The sequence below is a fragment of the Anneissia japonica genome, unplaced genomic scaffold, assembly GCF_011630105.1.
Source record: "Anneissia japonica isolate Jap-2015-1 unplaced genomic scaffold, ASM1163010v1 scaffold284965_len83405_cov169, whole genome shotgun sequence".
Lineage (NCBI taxonomy): Eukaryota > Metazoa > Echinodermata > Crinoidea > Comatulida > Comatulidae > Anneissia > Anneissia japonica.
This window is the reverse complement of record NW_022692935.1, coordinates 63,428-75,828: the sequence shown is the minus strand read 5'-3', so window position 1 is coordinate 75,828 and position 12,401 is coordinate 63,428. Positions and strand designations below refer to the sequence as shown.

General features: G+C 33.0%; 1 protein-coding gene across 3 annotated transcripts in view; it reads left to right on the top strand.

Annotated features, from left to right (window-relative positions):
- The first annotated feature begins 354 nt into the window (after positions 1–354).
- LOC117100567 overlaps positions 355–12,401 on the top strand; it is a 33,171-nt gene continuing 21,124 nt past the window's right edge. Inside the window, exons 1-20 of one of the 3 annotated variants that reach the window (XM_033240341.1) lie at positions 355–598; positions 704–961; positions 1,173–1,415; positions 1,550–1,792; positions 1,941–2,186; positions 2,426–2,668; positions 3,214–3,462; positions 3,572–3,829; positions 4,256–4,498; positions 4,668–4,910; positions 5,054–5,299; positions 5,474–5,716; positions 6,147–6,398; positions 6,544–6,801; positions 6,932–7,174; positions 8,389–8,631; positions 9,493–9,735; positions 9,855–10,097; positions 10,200–10,451; positions 11,217–11,474. In XM_033240341.1, coding sequence (XP_033096232.1) covers positions 388–598; positions 704–961; positions 1,173–1,415; positions 1,550–1,792; positions 1,941–2,186; positions 2,426–2,668; positions 3,214–3,462; positions 3,572–3,829; positions 4,256–4,498; positions 4,668–4,910; positions 5,054–5,299; positions 5,474–5,716; positions 6,147–6,398; positions 6,544–6,801; positions 6,932–7,174; positions 8,389–8,631; positions 9,493–9,735; positions 9,855–10,097; positions 10,200–10,451; positions 11,217–11,474 — 4,918 coding nt within the window. In that variant the 5' untranslated portion in view covers positions 355–387. The remainder of the gene's footprint in view (positions 599–703; positions 962–1,172; positions 1,416–1,549; positions 1,793–1,940; positions 2,187–2,425; positions 2,669–3,213; positions 3,463–3,571; positions 3,830–4,255; positions 4,499–4,667; positions 4,911–5,053; positions 5,300–5,473; positions 5,717–6,146; positions 6,399–6,543; positions 6,802–6,931; positions 7,175–8,388; positions 8,632–9,492; positions 9,736–9,854; positions 10,098–10,199; positions 10,452–11,216; positions 11,475–12,401) is intronic. The other 2 variants (XM_033240342.1, XM_033240343.1) reach the window with 2 other exon arrangements.

Genomic DNA, 12,401 nt, shown 5'->3' with positions numbered 1-12,401 from the left:
GCACAAGCTGTCACACCGTCTGGGCCTACACTATGTTGAATTAGATTCGTTGGGCAAACGCTGGTGCGACCGTCATCCAATTGTCACCCATCGCAATCTATTTCATGTTTAGTTTCGATTTAGGGTTGTCTTAAATAAAATATGCACCTGATTCATTAGTATGCAGTTTAATCTTTACAAATTTAATTTTTGTATTGCTTAGTAATATGTTGTTTCACATTTAGAAATGTAATGTAATGTTACTCAGAAAGTTGTAGTTTCACATATAGAACTTTAATGTATAATTATTCAGTAATATGTAGTTTCATATTTACAAATGTTTTGTAGTATTACTTAAATTTTCTTTTAGATCACGAGTACCCGGTGTTGCACTGCCCAGATGAAATTATGGCTTCGACAGACACAAATCTCTATTATTCCACTGTGTATTGGAATGTATCAGTTACCGATAACTCAGGCTCTGTAACCCTAAATTGCACAAGCAAATCTGGTGATCAGTTTAATGCTATTTGGCCAGTAGCACAACAACCGGTTACATGTTTGGCAGTGGATACACACGACAATGTTGAATCATGTACATTTAATATAACTGTTTATGGTGAGTATGCTTTAATATTGTGTTTTAATTATCTAATATAGTAGATTAATCATGAATATAGTAGAAAAATTTCTTCTAATATCCATTTTGATTTTTGTTATTTAGATGATGAAAACCCGGAAATAGTTTGTCCAGCTGACGTCAATGTAACAACTGATCCTGGACTGTCTACCACATTTGTTAATTGGACAATCATTTACACAGACAACACAGACACTTTGTATGATGTCAGAGTAACAGGATCTGGTACAAGCTACAATCAAACTGGAGAGATATTTTCAATTGGAATTACTACACTTGAGTATATTGTAACTGACGTATTTGGAAACAATGAAACCTGCAGATTTGCTATTTTAGTCATAGGTAATATTATTTGCTGAACTTAATTTAGTATAACCTCTTTCATTTAGATTGTACTCATTGTTATTTTTATCGTATCAAGTGACAAAAATGAAACCAAACCCTATTGACTTGATGTCTTTTTGGAGACTTTATGAATTGCCAATCAAGATCTAGATCTAAATTATAAAATATTTTCTATTGTTACGATTGCATTTATCTATTACCATTTTAGATAAAGAAGATCCCATCATTACAGGATGTCCAAGTGACATATCTGTAAACACTACTCGAATGTCTTCCTATGCAAACGTTACATGGCTTACACCTAATACAACAGATAATTCTGGGACTGTGTCACTAGATTCCATTTATTCATCTGGAGACGGTTTTCCAGTATCAACGACCACTGTCGTATATACTGCCACTGATCCATATAATAACACAGTTATTTGTTCTTTCGATGTAACCGTAATAGGTGAGGGACATTTTGATGAAAGTCATCAGGTGCTTTTATCTTTACCATTTTTTTATAAGTTTATTTTTTGACTACTACATTTCTACCAGCTTTCAATATTTAATTTAGTAGGGCATATTATTTGTCTATTGAAGATCCTGAGATGCCTTGGTTCATAAATTGTCCGATGGATATAGAGTCAAACACAAACACAGGTCTACCGTATGCGAACGTAACTTGGCAAGAACCAATTGCGATGGATAACGCTGGAGACGTTGATGTGGTTCAGACAGCAGATCCTGGTGATGGCTTTGATGTTGGTACTCATATGGTTACTTACACAGCAATTGATGAGAATGGAAATTTGGCAGAATGTTCTTTTTTCATTACTGTATTAGGTATGTCGATAATTGCAATGATTAAGTTATTCTATATGTGCACAACTAAATAAACCAACCATTTTTGTTTTATTTTTTTTACTAATTATCGTTGAATATGAGATTTGTTTTATTAATATGTACTATACAATATCGTTATTGTATCTAGATTTGGAGGATCCGCTTATAGCCGACTGTCCAATGAATATTACCAATTCAACGGCTCTTGGGGAAATGTTTGCTAATGTAACCTGGTATCCTGAACCTACTGCAATTGATAACTATTTGCTGGTGGCATTTAATCAGACATATAACTCTGGTGATAGGTTTTTTGTTGGTGTAACAACGGTAATTTATATAGCAGTAGATTCATCAGGAAATGAAGCGAAATGCATATTTGATATAATAATACAAGGTGATATATATATTTATATATTATATATTTATTCAAATAAAATCAGAATATATTTTAGTAAATTTACTAAAATTTAAGTGAATAAATTTTACAATAGTACAATACTATATCAATAACATTTCATTCATATTATTAGTAATACATTTATTCTGCTTTTGTTTATATTACATTAAATTACATTCTATTACTTATTTGTTTGAAAAAGTAATGTCAGTTACAAATAATTGTTGATATTGCAGATGAGGAAAACCCAATAATAACCAACTGTCCAAGTGAAATTCATCAGACTACAGATTACAGAGAGCCAATTGCAGTGGTTGTTTGGGCTGAAGTTATTGCTGTGGACAACCAATACATTATGAACTTTACCAGTAATTACAGATCTGGTGATACTTTTGTTATTGGAGTTACGGAAGTCAATTACACAGCAATCGATCCCTCAGGCAATATCGCCATATGCACATTCTATGTGAATATTACTGGTAGGTAACTATGTATGACATGTAAATACAGTAATGTTACATACAAACATACTAGTTTACTTTTAAAAACCTTGTGTACACTACGCCAGCTGGCGGTAGGAAGATGCTACGTATAACTTATTGCGTTAAAGAGCATGCGATATCTCGTTTTCGATAACGATCAGCCTTACAATCTGCCACCGATGACCAGCTTAAGCTGTCGCACTGTCTGGGCCTACACAGTGTTGAAATGGATTCGTTATGCAAACGCTGGTGCGACTGTCATCTAATTGTCACCCGTCACAATGTATTTCATGTTTAGTTTTGATTTTGGGTTGTCTTAATAAATTATGCACCAGATTCATTAGTATGTAGTTTCATCTTTACAAATTTAATGTTGTATTGCTCATTAATATGTAGTTTCACATTTAGAAATGTAATGTAGTATTACTCAGAAACTTGTAGTTTCACATATAGAACTTTAATGTATAATTACTCATAACTCAGTAATTTATGTAGTTTCATATTTACAAGTGTATTGTAGTATTACTTAAATTTTATTTTAGATTACGAGTACCCTGTGTTGCACTGCCCAGATGAAATTATGGCTTCAACAGACACAAATCTCTATTATTCCACTGTGTATTGGAATGTATCTGTTACCGATAACTCAGGCTCTGCAACCCTAAATTGCACAAGAAAATCTGGTGATCAGTTTAATGCTATTTGGCCAGTAGCACAACAACCGGTTACATGCTTGGCCGTGGATCCATACAACAATGTTGAATCATGTATATTTAATATTACTGTTTATGGTGAGTGTGCCTTAAATATTGTGTTTTAAATATACAGTTTTGTAGAATAATCACAAATTTATTTAGAACTAAACACTTCTATGTTTTTGATTTGCATTTTGTTATACAGATGATGAAAACCCGGAAATAGTTTGTCCAAGCGACGTCAATTTAGCAACTGATCCTGGACTGTTTACCACTTTTGTTAATTGGACATTCATTTACACAGACAACACAGATACTATGTATGATGTCAGATTAACAGGATCTGGTTCAAGCTACAATGAAACTGGAGAGAAATTCTCAATTGGAACAACTACACTTGAGTATATTGTAACTGACGTATTTGGAAACAATGATAGTTGCAAATTTGTTATTTTTGTCACAGGTAATATTATTTGCTGAACTTAATTAGTATACCCTATTATTTGGTGAACTTAATTAGTATAACAGATGTGTATAAGAGACAGGGGCTGAAGTTATNNNNGTGCACGTAATGTGTATTATGTACATTATTTGTGTGGGGAGGGTGAGGGATGTTTATGATTTATTTAAGATCTAAATTGTATTTTCTTTAGTTAAGTTCTTTCATTTTTTTAGCTTTAAGTTGTTGTTGTACTCTTTGTTCATTAGTTTAAGTTTGACTGAGCCACTATCTTGTGTGCTGCCACTGATTTAAAAGTGTAATGTCAAATAAATATTATTATTTTTATTATTATTATTATTAACCTTTCATTAAATTCTAATCATTGTTATTTTTATCGTAATATCAAATATTTACTATTGTTTACGATTTTATTTATTACCATCGTAGATAACGAAGATCCCGTCATTACAGGATGTCCAAGTGACATATTTGTAAACACTACTCGAATGTTTTCCTACACAAATGTTACATGGTTTTCCCCTAATGCTACGGACAATTCTGGTACTGTGTCACTAGATTCTATTTATTCATCTGGAGACGGTTTTCCAGTATCAACGACCAGTATCATATACACTGCCACTGATCCATATAATAACACAGCTATTTGTTCTTTCGATGTTACAGTAGTAGGTGAGGAAACATTTTGATGAAATTCTTTAAGTTCATTTACTTTACCTTATCTACAATTTGTTCTTTTCTTCTTTTTTTTGTTACTTTTAATTTCATCGACTACTATTACATATAATTGTACTAGCTTTCTGTATTTGAAGTAGTAAAACATATCATTTGTATATTGAAGATCCTGAGATGCCTTGGTTCATAAACTGTACGATGGATATAGAGTCAAACACAAACACAGGTCTGCCATATGCGAACGTAACTTGGCAAGAACCAATTGCGATGGATAACGCTGGATACGTTGATGTGGTTCAGACAGCAGATCCTGGTGATGGCTTTGATGTTGGTACTCATATAGTTACTTACACGGCAATTGATGAGAATGAAAATTTGGCAGAATGTTCTTTTTTCATTGCTGTATTAGGTATGTCAGTGATTTAAATGACTAAATTATCCATATGTACTCACTTAAATTATTTTTTTAGAATGAGTATGTTTTACTAATTTTCGTTGAATATGAGATTTGTTTAAATTATGTCTACTACACAATATTAATAATGTATCTAGATTTGGAGGATCCGGTTATAGCCGACTGTCCACAAAATGTTACAAATTCGACGGCTCTTGGGAAAATTTATGCTAACGTATCCTGGTATCCTGAACCTACTGCAATTGATAACTATTTGCTGGTGGCATTTAATCAGACATATGGCTCTGGTGATAGTTTTTTTGTTGGTGTAACAACGGTAATTTATATAGCAGTAGATTCATCAGGAAATAAAGCAGAATGTGTATTTAATATTACAATACGAGGTAAGATACAAAAATATTCTGATTTTAATTTAATTATGTATGAGATATTACATTACTTTTAACACGTGTTTCATAATATTTGTAATATATTTATGCTGTTATCTTTACATTATTTCCTCAGTCAATTGAATGTTCATAAATAATATCAACTACACGTAATTGTTTATATTATAGATGAGGAAAATCCAGTAATAACCAACTGTTTAAGTGAGATTCATCAGACTACAGATGACAGGCAGCCAACAGCAGTAGTTTTTTGGACAGAACCTATTGCTATGGACAATCACTATATTATGAATTTTACAAGTAACTACAAATCTGGTGATACATTTGTCATTGGAGTTACTGAGATCAATTACACAGCAGTTGATCCCTCAGGCAACATAGCCATATGCTCATTCTATGTGAATATTACTGGTAGGTAACTATGTATAACATGTAGATACAGTAGTGTTGTATTATTTAAATACCAGTATGAAAAGAATGTTATGCAGATACTAGTTGAGGTGTAAATCCTTCCGTTCACTTCGTCGGCTGACGTTCAGCTAGATAAAGAAATGTAGACCGCAAGTCGTCAAAAAGCAACCAACATCTCGTTTTTGGCAACTAAAAACCGACCAGAGTGCTACCGAAAAACCAGTGTACTGCGTAGCACCGTTAAGGGTTTACGCACAGTTTAATTAGTTTTGTCTCAGACATGATCGGCAAACGATTTTGTTTCCGACATTCAATCGTAGGTTGTCGCAATTTATTCTTTTGGGTTACCTTCATAAAATATGCATCAGATCCTATATTATTTACTTTTACATTTACAGATGGAATGTAGTATTATTTATATTTCTTTTAGATCACGAGTACCCGGTGTTGCACTGCCCAGATGAAAGTATCCTGGCTTCAACTGATAGAAATCTCTATTATTCCACTGTGTATTGGAATGTATCGGTTACTGATAACTCAGGATTTACAACCCTAAATTGCACACACCAGTCTGGTGATCAGTTCAGTGCTATTTGGCCAGTAACACAACAACCTGTTACATGTTTGGCAGTGGATCCATATAACAATGCTGAATCGTGTTTATTTAATATAACTGTTTATGGTAAGTGTGCTTTAAATATTGTGTTTTAAGTATATATTGTAGTAGAATGATTTTGAATTAATTTTCATTTTATATCACTTGAAAATTCATTTATAATGAAACATTTCTTCTAATATACATTTTGATTTCCATTTTTGTTATTTAGATGATGAGAACCCAGAAATACTTTGTCCAGCTGACGTCAGTGTGACAACTGATCCTGGACTGTCTACCACTTTTGTTAATTGGACAGTCATTTACACAGACAACACAGATACTATGTATGATGTCAGAGTATCAGGATCTGGTACAAGCTACAATGAAACAGGAGAGAAATTCTCAATTGGAATAACTACACTTGAGTATGTAGTTACTGATAAATTTGGAAACAATGAAACCTGCAGATTTGATGTTTTTGTCACAGGTACTATTATTGTATAATATAATTAATATAACCTAGGTCATTTACATTAGATTCGTCTTGGTGTTACCTCTTGTTTTAATATTAAACGTGTTCTATTGTTTATAATAATTTGTATTTATTATTATGGTAGATAAAGAAAATCCAGTCATTACCGGATGTCCAAGTGACATATCTGTAAACACTACTCGAATGTCTTCCTACACCAATGTCACATGGCTTAAACCTAATGCAACAGACAATTCTGGTATTGTGTCACTAGATTCAATGCATACATCAGGTGACGGTTTCCCACTATCAACTACCAGTGTCGTATACTCTGCCACTGATCCATATAATAACACAGCTATTTGTTCATTCGAAGTGACTGTAATAGGTGAGTAAAACCTTTTTTAATAAATTTGATTGTTTTTAAATGAATTTGATTTTTTTTTTGATTCAAGATTCAAGATTTATTTTCGTCATACATAGTACATATATACGAGATTTGTTTCTTTGAGTTGATAACAAACAGTGGAAATCAAATACTATAACACTATAAAATACAAGACAACAATTAACAGATATAATATTAAATATGAATATAAAAATATATTACACGCAATTAACAAGGTTGAACTATATTGTGAGGTCAGGAGAGGAATATGGCATGGAATGTAATACAGTAGATAGGCTTGATCATGAGATTATCTACTGAAGTGTTCGTTAAAGACTCTTATTGCACATGGTAAAAATGGGTATTTATGACGGTTGGTACGTTTTAAAGTTGGAATTATTCTGCCAGATTTACTAATTGTTATGAACTTATTAAGTGGGTGAGTTTGGTCATTCGCTATGTCCTTAAGTTTATTAAGTAAGGCACCTTCACATAAACAACTTAAGTCATTGACCTCCGTACCTATTATTTTACTTGCTGACCGTGTTAGCCTACTGAGACACTCAGAGTCTTTTTGGTCAGTCCCATGAACCAGATGATACTACAGAAACTAAAAACTGATTGTATCATGCTTTGGTAGAAAAGTAAAAGAGTATCAGTACCAACATTAAAATGTTTAAGTTTTCGTAAGTAATATAATCTTTGGTTTACCTTAGTTCTAAGTTTAAGTGTGTAAGTTTAAGTGTTTTAATTACAGAATAATCCGCAATGGCAGGTTTGTGGGGAATAGAGGATTGAGAGTTTGTTTTTGTTTCCATGTTTTTCAGTCCTTTATTATCTTAATATCTGACTGTCATGGATAATGTCTATGCTAAATACAGGTTTCATAAAGGAAATGTGTCCATATTGATATGCATAAAAGCAACAATAGTAACCGGTATTTAACATATTCTCAGCCACATATATGATGATTATTATTGATTACAGCAATTCTAGTACAGTAACAAGGAGCACCAGTGCAAAGCTGTTGTACAAAATAGCACACCAGGTCCCTAAAGCATAAATGAAGATAAGGAATCAACAGAACGTCAATCTACCACTTCTATAAGCGAAACAGTTAGTTTTTTCATTGAAGAAACACATACCAATTTGTATTTTTGACAGATACAATCCTATGATAATAATTCATTTAGTCATTATGTATATCTTTGAAGATCCTGAGATGCCATGGTTCATAAATTGCCCATTGGATATTGAGGCAAACACAGACCTAGGCCGTTCATATGTAAATGTAACTTGGCAAGAACCAATTGCCATGGACAACAGTGGTGATGTTGATGTGGTTCAGACTGCAGAACCAGGTGATGGTTTTGGTGTTGGTACTCATCTAGTCAGTTACACAGCAATTGATGAACATGAAAACGTGGCAGAATGCTTTTTTACTATAAAGGTGTCAGGTAAATATTATGATAATAACCTTTTTGAAGCATTTTCTACTTTATGTAGGTCTTATTACATTTTGATGAATTACATTGATTTAAACATCCCTTCCACAACCTATGGGACGCAACTCAATGCTGGGTCGTGAAGAAACTTTTATGGGTTGCGCAATCGCTTCAGATAAAAAACAAAATATATGATAGCTAACGAAAATTCCGACAAAGAATGCCTTGAACTAAACCCTGCTGCATGTGATGAAACTTGGTTTCCAAAAACTCGCTACACGCTATATGCGACAGTTTTCATTGATGCTGATGGTTGGTAGTATTGAGGAGCTTTCTCGATTACGTCGGCGATTACTACCGCAGTGCCATTGATTGCAGAAGAATCTTTAGCAATTCTTAAGAAAACCAGGCCTTAGCTTGACATTTACCGTGCAAATACATTCTCCTTTTGAGTAACAGGAGCCATTGGGAATAACTTTATATGTGTTTGTGCCATTATGTGTAATTGTGTTTTTTAAACACCTGTATAAAATAAAATTAATTGCGTGATTCCAGTAAACACCTATTTCAAAATGTAAATGTATGTCCTCAAATCCAGAAAATAGCGAAGCAAAATAACCTTATTTTCATACTTTCTTCATTTAAATGACAACTTTCTTTAAATTAAAAGAGAACATTAAATATGCCAGAAAAAAAATTAACCTAGTTTCTAAAATCAGGCAAACTTGACCACAATAATTACATCATATTTATTAATTTGGCCTGAGGTCGATTGGTCACGGTCAAGTGTTAAATATTCAAATTTGCGTTGCAGGCTAAAAAACCTGCAGAAAGGAATTTAAAACGAAGTGTGTAAATATTTTTTTTTTCAAGATAATGAAGTACCTGTGTTTAATTGCGACATCAATAATGTGACTGTACAAGTGGATATAGACAGTTCTACCTCTAGAGCATCTTGGACATTGGATGACGCAACTGATAATGTTGGAGTGGTCAGCATGACCCAGACTTATAACCAGTCCTTTGAATTCGAAATTGGCAGGACATCAGTTACTTATACAGCAACAGATGCTGCTGGGAATGAAGGGAATTGTTCTTTTGATGTTATTGTATTAGGTACAAAATTATTTTCCTTTCAGTGTTGTACCTTTTGACTAGTAGTAATTGCCTATTCACAATTTATGAGTGCCTGCTCATATATAGATATCAAGTAATGACTTATTTATTTCCAACAGATTTTGTGCCTCCTGTATTGGTTTGTTCTCCGAATTTAACTGCCTATGCTGGTCCGGACTCAGCAAACGCTAACGTGTCTTGGATGTTGCCAATAACATCTGACAACAGTGGTGTTAATCCGACTCTTGAATCTAACCTTGAACCCAACAATATCTTTGACATTGGTACACATACAGTTATTTACACTTCATCAGATAAATCTAAAAATGTGGCAACTTGCTCCTTTAATGTAACAGTAATTGGTAAGATATGCGATCATCTTTCTTTACCATATCCATATCAGATTAGGAAATGCTGGATCTTTTTACGGTTGCTTTAAAATTATTTTTTATTTGTTTTAACAGACGACACTAGACCATTACTTAATTGTCCAGATGACTTCAGAATGATTTCTACAGATCCAGGGAAACCTTACTCTACTATACGTTGGAATGTGACAGCTACTGATAACTCAGGCCCGGTAAATCTAAACTGCTCCAGAGAATCTGGTGATCACTTCAATGTAGTTTGGCCAACAGTAGAAGAAAACGTAACTTGTATTGCACGTGATCAGTATGACAATATAGCATCGTGTATATTTTTTGTTTTAATTTACGGTAATTTATATGTACTTTACGATATCGGTAGATTCAGACAGAAAGAAAAATTATGTTTTGTATTCTTGTAGAGCTTTAGCAATACAGTACTATTAGCTTTTAGTACCATTCTTACTTTTGTGATTTAGTAATACAGCGTTTTCTGTATTGACCCATTAACATTATATGAGATGTATATACTCAGTCTCACTTCTGTTAATTCGCCATTTATTCCGAACTATATAAATTCTCATTAAAAGCCGAGTTAGTATTTTCTGACTAATCGTAAAATACTTTAGTTTGGCATTTTTAAATAGAATAACTCCTTACGACACAATAGTAAACATATGTTTTATTCAGGCAACAAGACGTTGATCAAGGACATTGCTTTGCCCAACGTAACGTTTGCTCGGTCATTTTGTATGTGGGTAATTCTAAAATATAAATCATCAAACACTAAAATAATAGTGTGCGTGTGCTATAACTGATCTTACTAAATCATGACAATATTACATAAAATTGTCTTGCTTCCATTCTAATGGTCATTAATACCCGTTCTTAACTGTTATACTAATAAAATTACTTTCTGGACTTACTGATTAACAAAAAAATATACACACAAATTAATCTAAAAATCTCAGATTGTGGTGCCATACCACTCAATCACTGATCTATCATCGAAAGGGTGGCCTCCAAGACTACAGATACTGTAAAACAATGCATATTTGATGCACAGATTTGATATTATTTTAACTTGGCTAATGTGAGCATATGTTTCTATATTAGACGACGAGCCTCCTGAAATTGTTTGTCCAAGAGATTTCAACTTAACTACTGATGTTGGACATCCAACCGCTGCTGTTGAATGGACAGTTAAATATACAGACAATACTGAAAGTTTATATAATGTTAACATATCAGGCACTGGCACAAGTTATGATCAAACAGGGACAGAATTTGCAATTGGTATAACTGAAGTAGAATACATAGTAGGAGATGTATTTGGCAACATTAATAATTGTTCTTTTATGGTGTCAGTAAAAGGTAAGTTTTTATTTTTTTTCCTTTTAAAATATTAAGGTATAAATGTATTTTTTATGGAAATTATTACGTCTATGCTTAGTGTTAAGAACATTTGTATTGAGATGATTCTGATTTTTTGGAAGTAATCATTGTTATCATAGTATATAGTTACATGTTATGTTATATATGATGGTAATTATGTAACGATTTCTTATCATGTTTCTGCATCGGTTATAAGTTTTAATGCCAAAAAAGATTTTCTTGTATGTTTTGCTTATGCCAATTTATATTTATTCTTATATGTATATATTGAATACTTAACAAATATTTTACAGACCAGGAAAAGCCGCTAATTGTAGGATGTCCAAATGACACTGTTGTAAACACTACACAAATGTTTTCTTACGCAAACGTAACATGGGTCGCACCTACTGCAATTGATAATTCTGGCAGCGTCACACTGCACACAAATTATACACCTGGTGAAAGTTTCTCAGTATCAACAACTAATGTTGTATACACAGCCATCGATCGATATGGTAACACAGCTAATTGTTCCTTTGATGTGACTGTGGTAGGTTAGTAGCCAATTTGGATGAAATTATTTCTTGTCAGTCTCAATTGAGGTTTGCTACATAAGACAATAAATATAGGCCTATGTTGTTTTATTTTCTATTTTTACCAATTTACAACATAATTTATGTATTATTATGTTATTTACTGTAAGATCCAGAAATGCCTTGGTTTATGAATTGTCCAACGAATATGGAGACAAATACAACTCAAGGTCTTTCATATGCTAACGTAACTTGGCAAGAACCAACTGCTATGGATAACGCTGGTGGTGTTGATGTGGTTCAGACTGCAAACCCTGACGATGGTTTTGGTGTTGGTAGTCATATAGTTACTTACACTGCAATAGACGAACATGACAATGTGGCAAAATGC